Here is a 15363-nt window from a genome sequence, read left to right as displayed (position 1 = left end):
GCCTCTCCCATTGCGGAGCACAGGCTCCGGACGTGCAGGCTCAGCGGCCATGGCTCACGGGCCCAGCCGCTCCACGGCATGTGGGATCTTCCCGGACCGGGGCACGAACCCGCGTCCCCTGCATCGGCAGGCGGACTCTCAACCACTGCGCCACCAGGGAAGCCCTGAGTTTCTGTTTTTAATCACAACACTAGTACACCACATACACATGTTTCATAATACAAAACACAAAAAGTAAACTTGACATTTTCCCAGCTCATAGCCATGTTCAGTAGAAGATAATTTTTTTTTAAGTTTTATGGAGGTTAAAAATGATTGAGAGATACTTTTAATTAAAATCTTATCACTCACTGAACTTTTCAACAAATCTGCTAATAGAATAATAACACTGGAGGTCAGATTCTTTTTCCTATATGATGCTAGAGTTAAGAAGAAGAGAGGGATTACAGAATAATAGGAACAAAAAAGGCAAAATAAGAGGACTAAGTTATTCACAAACTACACAATCAAGCTCCTGGATAACTGGCAGCTGCCAATATTCATGTTAAGATGTACTATCTTAGATCAATTCCCTTGAATGAAAAAGGAATGAAAGCAAATTCAAACATCCTGTTTTAAATGTGAGACTTTTCAATATTTCTGAGAACAGATGCAAAAGAAAAAAATAGGATATAGGAAGTACTGATACTGTGGCACCATTTAAGAGAGAGAAAAGTATTTATTGCTCAAACCACATATTTATGCTATAAAAGAATACATAAATGTATAGTGAGAACAAGGATTGTTCTATTTAGATCTTAAAAACTGCCATGTGAGCTATCTGGGTCACCTTCCTTTTGTCTGGGCTGCACAGTTTTATCATAGACTCTTCCAAGTCCTAAAAAGTTCAAAGTCCAAGGTATAAAAATCTACAGCTCCCAATCGGCTTCCCATTATTTTATGTGAACTCTCCTGAGTTTACACACTACTAGTGCTCCATCCTCCAAAAGTAAGATCCCAGGCACCTGCTCCACGGGGCCTCACCTTGGGTAGCAGTGTAACAGTTGTTGCTGCGTTTACTGTCTGCACGGCCCGATGCAAACACATTACAGGCAACTAAGTCAGCCTGATTTAGATCAGCATACAGAGTGTCTATCTATGCAGCTTTCTTGGTGCAATTTTTAACTTAGCTTCATGGAAATCTGAGCTCATGACTTGATGATTACTGTAAAGGACCAGTGGGAGAGGGAATAAAAAGAACACAACTTAACGCATTCAGTTATGTCTCCTGTCCTCCTCAGGTGGCTTAGTTTACCTAGGTAAGGGATGTTTAAGGCAGATGGTGAACTGAATGATGAGAACTGTCCACACAGAAAGAAGATCCAAGCTGAACTCTGATGGAAAGGGAAGGGCTAAGGCAATGGGATGCCTCCTCACCTTCACCCTAAAAGCATGTTTTTTTCATCATTATTGCAGACCTTCCTGCAGAACATCTTACACCACAGAATAATGTAATGTTCACTGTGTACACATAGAGTCAGAAGACCACATTCTAAAGTCCTGATTGACTCATCATAATCGAATAGGAAGCAGAACACCAGCAGGAAAGGAGATACAGAAGCCCCTGAGGAAACTTGGGGGTCGATCCTAATGCTTCCCTCTGTCGCTCGAAAATGCAAAGTACCAAGAAAGAGGCAAGACTGATGACCTTGGAGAGGCAAATTCATGGGTTCTGACCAGATTTAAGGAATTTCTCTCTTTAGCTCCACGACAATTATATCTAGAAATCATTTCTTCAATATATATTGCTAAGAACTGATTGATTGAAGAGAAGGTTCTGTTCACCACTTACTTAACAGACTCGGGACAAACACCAAAATTGCTCAAATGAGTAAAACAAGTTTTTTTTCTTAGTCAAATTTATTACACATAAGCAGCATTTGGTTTTTCTCTCTGGCCAGTGACAGATTCTTTCATAAAACAGGCCTGACTCCCTAGAAATAGGCCAGAAAGACTTTTTAACCCCAGAAGGGATCTTCTGATATACCAAACCATAAAGACCTCTGGTCTAAACATTTCCAAAAGAAAATTAAGCCTTACTATCCCTAGAGTGTTTTTCCAAAGGTCTCTAAACACACAAAGCCTTCTGTTTGAAATTTATCCTCCTTCCTAACAAGCACAAGGACATACCTTCATATTTAATAACTCTATTATAATCATTGGAAGTAGCAATAATTTACTCTCTTGGGGATGTGTTGTTTTTTAACCCTCTTGGGTATCTTTATGTCAAAAGCAGTTAGTTTTCCTTCTCCAAAAGTTCTATGGCAGAAATCTCCCACTTAGCGTTAACCATTAATTAGCAAAGCATGGATCTATCTAGACGTGAATGTCCATGAATGTATGAGGGTGTACAGTGTGTGTACATCTATGGGTACACAGACATTTAGGCAAACACACATAGTTACACAGCTTATAGAAAATGAATAGTTTAAATAATTAACATATAGTTATCCTTATAATATGTAAGTAGATGTAAATTTACATACGTGCTTTAATATATACGTACACATTAGATTTTGTAAAATTTACCTTCACTTTAAGAGTTCTAATAGTGTTAATAAATATACTATGGCTCCTTTCTGTGTTTGAAAACACTTACAAGAATATATTTCCCTTCCTAGTAAATGCCTTGGATTATGATCTGATCATCTTTTTTATTGAAAAAGGTCAGGTCCCTACCTCTACATTCAGATTTAAGCATTTGGAAAAGGAACAAATTGTGTCAGAGAAATCAGCTATTAATTTAATGTGCAGTTAAGCCTGGCTTCCATTTACAAAATACTCTTAAGAATCTGTATTTCATTTAAAATGCTCAAAATTCCAGAAGGTCCATGTAGGAACTTTAAATTTTGCAAAGTGTCTCCTGCACAGGCCAGTCTAGTCCTCATGTGCTCAATATCTTATCAAGTGAGAACAGGACTTCACAGAATGCAATACACAGTAGCAGGTTTAGAATGACATACATACATGTACAATGACAGTCTGAAAGGATACACAGTAATATGTTAACAGCAATCATCTCTGGGTGGATTTTAGGTAACTTTTTCTACTTATGTGCTTCTTCCATTTATCCCTATAAGAACATCCCTCATACTGTTTGTGTAATACCCCTGCCGAGTGAAAACAATCTGTTCTTATAGTGATTTCTCAAACGTCAAAATATGCAATGAATCCATTTATAAGATGTGTATACCAAGGAGCAGATCTATCAAAATCAATTGTGCATCAGATAAAAAACAGATAGTGTACATTGGGGGCTCAGCCAGTGAAAAGTATCTCGGCCATCAAGAGCTGCCTGAAGACCCAGGGGGGGCGGGGAAGGTGGAATGGGGCAACCCTCCCACAGTCTGTGCATGATGGAAGTAACTGACCTGGGCTGGGTGTGGACCCACTTAGGAGCACACACTCCATTATCCACGTCAAGGCAACAAAAGGAGTGATGTGACATTCTGTGTGAAACCTCCCACTCCTGTGCAGGGCCTTGCTATGGGACACCCAAAGGTCTTCTGTACTTCCTTGCAAATCTAAATGATGCTGACACTTAACTACCCTCCTAGAAACCAGAGCAGAAGTTAACGGACTTGTCCAAAAAGGCTCCAAAGGACTCGAGTCTAAAATGCCCCGACTTGAGTGTATCGCAGCATGGCTCCTGTTCCCCTCTCACTGTATATACACAGTACGAGAAACACAGAGGTTATGAGCAAAAATCTAGGGTACCCGGAGTAGACTGTCTACCTCTAGACCAGATTCTTATAAAAAGGCCTCGCATCACAGTACCAAAATCTCTCTCATACTACGGGGAGGTGCAGTGCTAACAGTGTACAATAACACTTTGTTCTTATTCAGAATAAAATATCTGTCCCCAGGCGAGATGATCTTTTTACAGGCTGACTGTGTGAACACACTGAATAGAATCACTTATGACAGGTAAAACCCCGCACACCCCACGAAGACATTTTCAACAGCACAGAGCGGTGGGACACATGTGGGTGGCTTCCCCAGCCCCCCAAAGGAAGCGCTGTGCTCAGCTTTTAGTGACTGTGTATTCTCGGACTGCAGCTGGGCGTCTGAGAAAAGCCTCTCCACACCTATCCACCAGACCTGTTCCGAGAGCTTAGCTTCGATCTGGGCAAACCCCACACTTACAGCCATATATGCATTGGCATTGAGAAAGACTGCGGAGGATGTGGCTCTCCAGGTGTGGCTTTATTTTTCACTTCACCGGGTCAGCTATTTAGGCCTAGTCTTCTCCATTGGCTTGAAGCTTTGTTCACACCATCTTGGGTAACACATCACATTATTCTTCCTTATAAAAACAAATAAACTCAAATGAGCATTCAGAGACAGTTCACCCCTCCGAACACCTCTGCCTTCCCCTCTGATTTATGGGACACCCTTCCGATCCCACCCATGAGAAAGCCTCCCCTACTCTCTTTCAACTAAGGATGGGCCAGGTGCCTTTCTTCCTTCCTCAAGTTTCCCACCTGCCTTGCCTCTGCAGACGTGCACAGCCTTGAGAATCTCAGCCTGCTAGCCGCCACTGAGTCACTCGGAGCAGAGCACTGCAGTACCTAGCACTACCCGCCATCAACTACTGCCACGGACTCAAATCACTGCACTCAGTACTTGCCACCCCACCCAAAAGCTTGGCCGTCCTGGGAGGCTGGACCAGGAGGGGAAAAAACATGTTTTTATACTTATAATGGCTCCCCTCTGAACCACTGCATCTGAAATGTACACAGTTCTGGAGAACAAGGTGCTGGATACATTCATTCCTAGCCAACTCTGGTCAGAGCAGCCGGTGTCTCACATCACTGGGTTATTCTGCAATAAGTCCAATCCACTTAAGTTTAAAACCAAGGGTCGAAAAGTTGCAATTCAATGAGGCATCACATGTTTCATAACTGAGTGTGGAGAGAAGGGGTAGGAGAAATAATCAGACCTCCCGAAGAACCAAGCCGGGGAAGCAGTTCACTCAACTCCTGTACTTGCCATTTGCATCCTCCCATCCCACTTGCCAACGTGGACCTTCTCTATCTCAGCCACCGCCGTTTCCGACTACAGTCCCTTGCAGTAAACTGACAGGTTGGTAATTTACGAGCACGCTGGGCAACACCAGAGAGACTTTGCAGAAACAGAGTTGGAGTGAGAGCTCACACGCAGACAGGCAGGAAAATGGGATACCTCATCAGAACAGAGGGTTTCTATCTTTCAGGGCTAGCACATCATTTGATACATACGTCTGCACTGACGTATAGCATAGGGGGGTTTTTTCTGTTATAATCTGTTTGTTTGGTGGTTTAGCCAGAGAATCTTATATAACACATTCCTGTTTCAAATGTAGCAACATGTATGGCATTGCACTCATAGAAAATGCAGGCTCTGCACAGCAGGTCCCATTCCCATCCCGAATCATTTTACCTTGCAAGGTTTCTATATAATTGATGAAAAACATCAAGAACCACCACTAGCAATAGTAAAAGAAAGATTCAGTCATCAGCTTTACCCTGGATTCAAAAGCTAGCATTCAGATGGTATGATTTTAGGGATTTCTCAAAACCACCTTCATCCTGATTTTAATACATTATATGAGCCTGACCTGTGGAGGGAAGGGAGTCCAGTTTTCTAAGCCAAAACACAAGTGAGCCTACTCCGGGCTTCCAGGGTAGAGTATAGGGACATACTTCCTGCCTCTGCACTGGGGTGTTATATGACCACAACCTTTGCATCTGATTTCCTTAACAAAGAAGCAGGAGATCTGCACTGTTTGTTTGGCCAGAAAGCACATAATACAGCTACAGCTGAGGAACTTCCTTCACCCTAGCTCAATACAATGTGTATTATATAATGAATGAGCCTTTTCTGTGAACCCTGCTATTGGAAAACATAGGCACTTTCTGCATAGTTTAAGCCGGTCTGCGAGGAGCAGTTATCCCTTGTCAGATCAAACGCGGACCAAGTATTGTATAAATCCAGGCAGACTACACCCTTAGATCCCTCAGCTATCACCCTAATTAGTTTTTTGCTTGACAAGACATTATATAATAAAGAACTATTTCAGTCAACTCTAAACTATACAGAGAACATTTACACAGCAGCCAGCAATCACCCGAATGATGTTGGCTTTCAGCTCCATGTTCCCTGCGTTGCCTAAGAAATAAGGTGGCGCGGGGGGTGGGTTGTTAATGGGAGGAAGAAGAGAAGGGGAGAGGAAATCAGCTATCTGTGAAAATACTTACAGCCTCCGAGTCTTCAATTCCATGCAGGTACAAATTGTCATACATGGAGGTCTGATAATCCAGAGCACCTCTATCAAGGCGAAAACAAAACTGCTACAGAAGCCACAGCTAGAGGTAAAGACAGAAAAGGCCTGTTTGGAAGAATTGCACCTGCCTTATCAATTGCTGTGAATTTACCAGGCAAGATGCTATTCATTCACATCGCACAGGGTGAGGTTATCCCCAGAGGCGGTCCAGAGCTGGCATTTTATCTGCCTTCCCAAACAGAGCATAAAAAAGCAGAACCCTTCCTCAACCACAGACTGGTGACTGAGCTAGGAAAGCAGCCTCTGATTGGCTCAGCTCCCCTGCTTCAGTCAGCTGAAGAGTGCTCCCTCGGTGAGTGGAGGGCCGCTCGGAGCACCCTACCAAGCAGACAGCTGCTTCCTGTTTCGTCTGGATCATATAGTTCTGCAGCAAACACTTATCAACATCTAAAAGGCTGCTTGGTATGTTGGGAAAGGCGGGCGATTGAATACTCTAAACACAACTGCTTATCTTCTTAATGAAACGCACAATTGGAGGGGGATGGGGAGCAACAAATTCTTTTTCAGAGAATATTGTGTAAAGACAGGTGAACAGATACTCATCTCTATCTAACACCTGTACTTAACAGATGCAACTGAAGTCAAACAGGCAATAAGTCATTTAAAATTTTTTTAAAAACCAAGATAAAAGAAAAACAATAAACAGATGGTAAGATTTCTTGTGGGAATTTCTACTGTAAAAGAATTTCTACTGTGGGGCTTCCCTGGTGGCGCAGTGGTTGGGAGTCCGCCTGCCGATGCAGGGGACACGGGTTCGTGCCCCGGTCCGGGAGGATCCCACATGCCGCGGAGTGGCTGGGCCCGTGAGCCATGGCCGCTGAGCCTGCGCGTCCGGAGCCTGTGCTCCGCAACGGGAGAGGCCGCAACAGCGAGAGAGCCGCGTACCACAAAAAAAAAAAAAAAAAGAATTTCTACTGTGAAAGTTTTTGATATTCTCACAGAAATCTCTCTGCCTCACTGACAAGAAGGTACCTTTGTGACCCAACTGGTGAAGTTTGAAAACGAAGCCAAAAACTCTCAAAACCTTTATGTAGATGCAAAATTGTCCATTATCTTTTTAGCTTGATTTTTTTTAATAGCCTTTAAGCAACAGCCAACGTTTTAGCTTAAATCCCCTTTTCCCCAGCGCTTAGACCTTTAATATTCCTAAAGCAGCATTGATCTTTTTCCAAAAACCCAATCAGAAAAGTCCCACTGCCTTCCCAGTTCCCATGACACCACAGCTCGGTTTCACCTAGGACAGGTCTCACACTGGAGCATACCTAGATACTCGCAGCTTCCTGGTCAACCAATAAGGTACTGCAGCTTTGAAACAGAAGAGCTTTATAGCTCACTGTAAAAGAAGCCAGCTAAATTTGGGAAAAAAAGAAGTTGGTGAGGAGCAACGAACATAATCTAGAGAAGCTGCATGACTCACAGGGGTAAAACAATGACCCAGAAACTCAGAGGCTGAGCCCAGCTTCCTCACTAATTGGTCGGATGACTCTGGACCAGTCACCACTTCTATGGGCTTCAGTTTCCTCACCTGCCAAATTGAGGTAAGAAATAACCCAGAGAAAGGACTTTGCAAATCTAAAGCGCAACATAAACACTTATCAATTACAACCCTGTTTCATTGAAGGCATTGGCTGCAGTTCATGGGAACTCAGCACAGGAGTAACTGTCTGGCCCTGGACCCAGGAAATGAGGCCCGTATCTCTGAAAAGCCAGTATCTCTGAAAAGCGTAACTCTTAAAGGAACAAATTTGAGTCACAAAGAACAACACGAGAGCTACAACTGCTGAGTCGAGCACAGTTCGCCCAGGTCTGCACTGACCCACTAAGGTCTTCCAATCACAGCTGCACACTTTGGGAACAGCATCAATCCTTTCAAATATAAAAGATGCCAAAGGGACTCACCTGTCCTTCAGAGCCTGAAAATGGTAGGGTTCATACAGGAGGTCATCTGTGCCACCAGGAGGATGGCAGAAGCGGATGGGTACAGTTGGCAGGATTTCAAAGAAAGAGACCCAGTGCCAGCCCGACCTGTTGACGACTGTGTGTCCTGGAGCAAGTCATTTCCCAGGCTAACCTCAGCTCTCCCCTCCATCAAGCAAGAGGACTGGGCCAAAAGATTTCTAAGCTCAAATTCCTGTATCAGATTCTGTTATTTTAATTAACTCTCTAACTACAGCCATGTGATATTTTAGGCAGAATCAACAGAAAATCAAGGCAAGAGGGTCTTTTTTCTCCTTAGATTTTCCAGATCATTTCCTTATTTTACTGTTTCAACCAAGAGTATAGATATTTCCTGAATATCTTTAAATGGGAATCTAAATTGGGGGGGGTGGGGCGGGTGGGAAGAAGCCGTTCACTTCCATAATTCACCAACAAGATGAGAGAACCTGCCCCCTACTGGGAAAACTGTACATGGCTCAATTCCTCTCCTGCATTTCCCAACAGCCAATGTAAGGGTCTAAGGAAAGTCTTTAAAGAGCAGGGGCTCGTTTTGTGATATACGAATGTAGGCAGTAAGGAAGATAACTCAGGATCGGCCGTCAGGAGGGAGCATTGGATCAAGCAAAGTAGCTTGTGGTTACTCCCAGCAACCCTACACCCAAACCCCTCAAGGACTAAGAACAGACGTAAAGCAGGGGCTCTGCCTGCTTCCCAGGTTAGAAAAGTGCTGAGCAAATTGTTAGAGGTGGGAGAACCCCAGAGGTCCCCTAATCCAGCCCTCATTTTAATACCCAGAAAGGTTAAACTGATGTATTCAAAGCCATAATTTTCTATACTTAAGTGTTCCTTCCCCGCTCCTTCTTGAGGGGGTTTTCAAGATAAGGAATGAGGAGCAGTGGGTGTATTCCCAGGAGGAATTTGGTAAAATGAAAGGGGGGGGGTCACTTTGATGGGAAAACCCCTATTTTTCCCACTCCTTTCATTCTAAAAACTGTCTAATCACAAGCTATTTGGTCACCCACCCACAAGTTGACAACTGAAAATCAATTAATAGATTGGGGAGTCTGCCCCTAGTGTTTCGATCTCCATAGAATAAGCATTGCACGTACAGGTCACCTAAAGGTCTCAACCCAATGCTCAGGCTGATCCCAGAGTTCCAGAGGCAGCCAGTGAGAGACTCAGTCTGGACTTCCCCAAAGGAACTCTGAGAAGTTCCCACAAAAGTGAACTCGAACTCCAAGGGGCTCTTGGAACTGGCCATTCCTGTCCCAAGATTCTCTGAACTGAGAGCTGGCTGAGAAGTAGCGAGAGGTCCCTGGGAGCTTCCTGGGCCTGTTTCAGATCATCTCAAGTCCCTAGCTTTTGGTGAAAGGGCCTTGATATCCTATCAGGTCTAAGTTCTGAGGACCAAATTTCAAGGGTGTCATATTTCACTGCAGCAAGAGACGAACATCAAGTGAGGGATCGGCACCGTCTTCGTTTTGGTTTGAAGAGTTCTCCAGTTAAATGATTGATTGAGAGGATGAAAGAGAAACCAACCCTCCCCTGGGTCTACTTCTATTTCCAGCTACAATGAGGATCAGTCTGAAAAGCTCCTGGGTCACCTTGCTTCAGTGTTTCCCCATAACCTGTCCACCTCTCACCCCTGAGTAGCCTCCAAAACTACACAGCCCCCAAAGGCGTCTTCCCATTTTGAGGGTGCCCTGCTGACTGTGTTTCCTTTCAAGTCATCTCTCACCACGATCAACAGTTCAAAGTCAAAAGACCTTATGAAAAGGCATTGTTTGTGTGATTCTGTTCTCTAAATTCCACGTGATTCTCCGTATAGAGATTATTCTTGCAATTTGACAAATGTCTCAACTGAGCTCAGTTCAGTGGAGGGAATGGTGTGGTCCTCGACAAATCAGGGAAGCTCTCTTCTGCAGCTCAAGGCAACATTCAGCTAGTTTTTGTTGGCTTCAAACTTAGGGACATGGAGTTGCTTTTCCTTACCTGGGCTGGGCTTTGTGGTACAGCACACCCATGGATTTGACGGTGGAATACAAAGGACAAGCATTTCTCTTTTCCATTTGTTTGGAAAGGGAGGGGAAGAGGGAGAGAAAAGCCGAGAATCAGCTGATTAGCTCTGAGTTTTACATAGCTGTCATCAAGACAATTGGTACAGATTTGGAAACAAAAGGAAATTTTGCTATCTAATTTCCCCCCACAGATTTCTCCAGAATTTAACTTTCTAAGCCAGTGAGGTTATGTGTTCTGCAGCAGGACTCTGAGAGGTCAGGGAAGAGACAAAAGAACAGTGTTTGGACTCTCATTGGCTCTATGGACTAGAACACGAGCCCAAGGTCTCTGCCTGACAATTTAACCCTGGGGATTATTTTGCTCTTTGTTTTTAAGTTTTTCTAAGTGGCTAAGTGTACTAGATGATTTTCTCCCTCTTCTGCAAGCACAGATACACTTATTTCCCTCTAGAAACATATATGGCATTTTGCACGTTAATATTCTAACCTCTGTTTCCCCCCTGGCGTGCTTCAGACAGGTGGTACCGGCAGGGCAGACAAAAGAGTGAAAACAAAACAAAACTCTACAAACTGACTGCCCTTTTAGTAGTCCTCCGAGTTTGAAATTAGACCGTTATAACTACCTAGGCAGGTGTATCCTTACGTCTCTCTGTGCCTCATCTGTAATGGAGGTAAAAAGAGTTCTGGACTTCATGAGTAAATGTATAAAAGGTACACAGAAAGTGCCTGGCACATCATAAGGCAGAGTGAAGAATCAGTCTTTTTTTAAAGGGAGTAGTGTGGAATCAGGGCCGCCTACATCGCCCAGCTCCAAGGGCCCCCATGCACTGCAATTCGTGTGAATGGTACTCCCAGGAGCGGCGTCACCGGGATTCTTCAGAGCAGGCTAGTGAAGAGCAGGGACTCTGGAGCCAGGCTGCCTGCATATCCCTGTGGTGCCTCTTCCCAGCTGGATGACACTCAGTGAGCTACTTTGCCTTTCTGTACCTCCATCTCCTCCTTTGTAAAATGAGGATTACCCCAAGATTATCGTGTAAGATGAAAAGCCTCGATATAAGAAAAGTGCTCAGAACGATGTGTGGTACAAACTCGAGGCTGCACAAGCACCAGTTGCTTCTTCTCATCTCTGGGCTCTGGCCTGAAGACTTGGTGCCCTTTGCCTCTGCGGTGGGATTCCTCGTCCCTGCTGCCAGCCTGGTCCTCTCAATCTCCACCTGGGTCCCTGGTCTCAGCCAGCAGAGCCGAGACCAGCATCCTGCCTCCCCCTGCCCTACTTACCTTCATGCCAACCTCCTCCCGGCTGCCTACCTGCTTCATCTGGCTAGGCTGACTGCTCCTTATGCTGAAGCTGGCAGGAACTCCCAGGCCTCCTTGGCCTGACGACACCTCAGCCCTTCAGCCACCCCTCCGAGCTCCGCATCCTTCCCGTGTGCCCCGGGATAGGCGCACCACGTGCACCTGACCTTCCCGACGGCCCGGCCTCTCCCCAAACTAGAATTCTGACTTCCCTCGCCTCCACCAGCCACTCCCTGGCTGCCCCAGCCTGTCACAGCCCACTGCCAAGCAAGCACCCCTGCAAAAAACCTGTAACACATGCTACGACTGGTTCTCACCAAGGAGGCAAGAGGCCAGTGAGAAAGAGAAATAGAGACAGGGATAAAAAGGCAGAGACAAAAAACCCTAGAGACACTCAAAGGAAGAATGAATCTGTGGACTCGTTTTTCCTCCTCTCTGCCACTCTTGATGGCTCCGGGAAAAAAATAATACTTCATAATTCATAAAAGAGTGAGTGTAGGTAAGGTAAAAAAATTCCCATGGCCTATTCACTTGCCAGAAAATGACAGATACCTCCCCGTGATTGACGTATTACTCAGAAATCTCTTGCTTTCTGAAATTTCTGTTAAAAAAAAAATGCCAATCTCTCGGCAAAAACACTCCACGCAGCCACAATTGTCATTAACTTCACACAACTTTATTTTCCATGCTTCTGCCAAAAGGGGCTGAGGAGATTAGTCCAGCTGGTCTCCTCCCCATCGCCTATACATCATTTAGCTCATATGATCAATGCTAATTTAATCATTACACTTTCAATTGCTGACCACTCTGCACTACTTGAGAGGCTGGGAACTCGAAGATGGGCAACTGCATCCTCCAGAGAGCTGCATGGAGATCCTTCAGACAGAAACCGAACCAATCAGAGCTCTCACATTTGGATAAGCTCTGAGGAGAGCTGGAGAGGAATTTGATTCCTTTATCTTCAAAGCTTCAGCAGGAGAAGCAGGAAGGAGGAAGGAAGGGATCAATTTCACTCAGGGAACAGGGCAGAAATGAATCGGCCACCAACTTACTACATGGCCGTGGGCAAACCATTTTCCAGTGATTCCTAATTTGCTATAAAGAGTAAACAGTTTCCTTTTTTTCAATGTAAAATTTATGAAAGGTTATTTTCTATTTTGTTACCACCTTGAGGTAGAAATTCAGGTTTTCCTCTCCCTGGGGGAGTTTTTTTCTTTGATTTGATAACATGTTTTTTGTTGTTGTTGTTTTCGTTTCTTTTTCACAGATCCATTCGGTCATCCAGTAAACATCCATGAATTCTTACTAAGTACCTAGTATCTCCTCCAAACAGAAATCAGATCATGTCAGCTCCTATCTGAAACCTTCTGAGGTTTCCCGTTGCTCTTACAGCGAAGACTCAAACCTTTAACACGGTCTAGCATGGCCTCAGCATTTCTCTCCTCACAGCCCTCACTTTGCACCTCTGACTCCTTCCCTCTCTCCTCTAGAGCCAGCCTCCCCTTCTCGGACACCCCCATCACACCCGCTCCCACCACTGGGCTCCATCTAGTTGAGCCCTTTGCCTAAAACCCCACCCCTCCCACCACCACGCCCCCATGAACACGCAGTAGTGAAGCTGATGAATTAACATCTGTCTCCAGAATGTGAGTTCCATGGAAAAAGGAATCCGGCAGCTTCTCGCCACATATGCCCGCTGCCAGGCACAGTGCCTTGCACACACAGAGCTTTAAATAAATATGCGAATAACTCACAATGGCCTTGAACTCTTGGCCACTTCTGCACTTGGGCTGCCAAAACAGTGCAGTGACTAACAACAACAACAAAAAGCTCACGAAACGAAATGTGGATTTTTTAGAGCCAAGAAAACCCATAATACGAACATCCCTAGAGGGTCCTCAACAAATTGTCTTCATGCCCTGACTGGGTGAGAGTTGTTCAGATTCAGATTCTTACAAATTAAATAATCTAGGTGTGACATAGAGGTGTTGTTTTAACAATGCCTTTATTTTTAAAAAAAACAATTTATATAATGATGGAATTTTTTTGGGGGGGTGATGGAGAGAAGACCCCATGATCTTTCATACCTTCATACCTCTGCACACAATGTTCCCTCTGTCTGGGAACATCTCACCCTCAACTTTTTCTAAGTAGTGAATTCATTTTCTTGAAGGTCCGAGGTAAATGTCACTGAGCCTTTCCCCAATTCCCTCAGACAATCACACACTCATTCTATACTCCCATAGCCCTCTATGCTCCTAGACTTCTACTAATGGGCCTACCACATAATAGTGTATAATTCATCCAGCAGACCTGTTTTTTCTACTACAAGATGAACAACTCAAGCAAGAACCATGTCTTACTCAGCTTTGTACCCTAAATGCTTCATTCCACAGAAGAGCCTCAATAAATACTGGATGCAGAAAGTGAATGACAAACATGAAAAGAAAACCCACATTTTGAGCCCTGATGACACTGCCTCCATCATAATCCATGCAGTCTAGTCTAGTAGATGTTTGAGATCTTAGAGGGAATCAACAGAGAAGGAAATGAGCCAGGAATCTGTGAGGTCAATTTTAGGGCTGCTATAGATTTAGAAAACAAACTACAAGATGGAAAGGAGTGTAGGAACTCAGGTGTGAGCTGGACTTGTGTCAACGGCAGAGGCTTTTCTTGAGTGGAATCTATGGGCAGAAGGGATACTGGTGAATGATGAGTGGATGGTAGCATTGGGGTCCCAGGGTGTTTCCCAAAACATTGTTGCCTTAGAACATATTTTTGGAGAAACCCCTATTTCCCTATGGAAAAGAGTGCCAGACTCTGTACCCCTCAAAGGCAGGAACTATGTCTTATTCATCTTAACATACCCCTCTCTAACCCAGTGCCTATCACAATAACTGGAAAGTAGAAGTTCAATAACTACATTGGGAAAAGGCGAATAAGCTAGTATGATATAGGTGACCGCCACAACAGAACATAGTCCTGAGAGGACCTTGTGTTTCAAGTTCTATCATATCTCATGCTGCCTTAGGCACCAGGCATCCTAGACTCTCAACAGGGAAATAGGGAAATGTGACTAACTGCAAAATACGGAGTTTAGAGCAGCAATCCTCATTCTAGGTCCCACCTGCAGGTAGACCTAAAGCTTTACAAAATGCTGCTAGACTTGAGTAGGATTGTCTCAGGCAATGGACTGGTCTTGAGCTTCAGGTTGATAGTTTTCAGGTTCTGCAACCCAGTAAGCAGGAAGGAAGGAAGGGTGGGCGGTTTTGGTGCACACTGCCAAGCTTTGACTTCTTTATTATTCTATGTGGCCGAGATGACTAACAGCCCTAGATTCCATTCTCCATCTCTTCCTTTTAGCAATAAACCCTATTCCACCCCCAATTTTAGCAAGGCATATGACTCTCCAACTACAAATTACATTTCACAGCCTCCCTTGCAGAGAGATGTGACCCAGGTCTTGCCCACAGAGTGTGAGTGAAAGTAATGCATCCAATTTACACCTTACATCCTTGAAAGGATACTGATTGCCCACACACTCTCTTCCCCATTCCTTTGGATGTGCACTGATGAGCCAATTTCCACCAGAAAGATGGACAATGAAGAGTTATTAGGGCTAAAGAAAGTTGAGTCAGTAAATGACCTGTGAAGAGGGCTACTCTGCTGTCCTGGACCGCTCTCCTACACTTCTGGGTGAAAGAGAAAGAAACATCTTTACCTGGGGATCTCTTTGTTAAAGCAGCT

The 15363-nt window shown here is 44.4% G+C and overlaps 1 protein-coding gene across 1 annotated transcript in view; it reads right to left on the bottom strand.

Annotated features, from left to right (window-relative positions):
* CACNB4 (calcium voltage-gated channel auxiliary subunit beta 4) overlaps nt 1-12280 on the bottom strand; it is a 156960-nt gene extending 144680 nt beyond the window's left edge. Inside the window, exons 1-2 of the mRNA XM_022569720.3 lie at nt 6279-12280; nt 4186-4345 (exon numbers count right to left, since the gene is read on the bottom strand). Coding sequence (XP_022425428.1) covers nt 4186-4191 — 6 coding nt within the window. The 5' untranslated portion in view covers nt 4192-4345; nt 6279-12280. The remainder of the gene's footprint in view (nt 1-4185; nt 4346-6278) is intronic.
* Between the last annotated feature and the right edge of the window lie 3083 nt (nt 12281-15363).

Source organism: Delphinapterus leucas, chromosome 8 (assembly GCF_059928025.1).
Source record: "Delphinapterus leucas isolate spDelLeu-1000000601 "Yukka" chromosome 8, BTC_Dleu_Yukka2, whole genome shotgun sequence".
Classification (NCBI taxonomy): Eukaryota; Metazoa; Chordata; class Mammalia; order Artiodactyla; family Monodontidae; genus Delphinapterus; species Delphinapterus leucas.
This window is presented reverse-complemented; position numbering and strand designations above follow the sequence as displayed.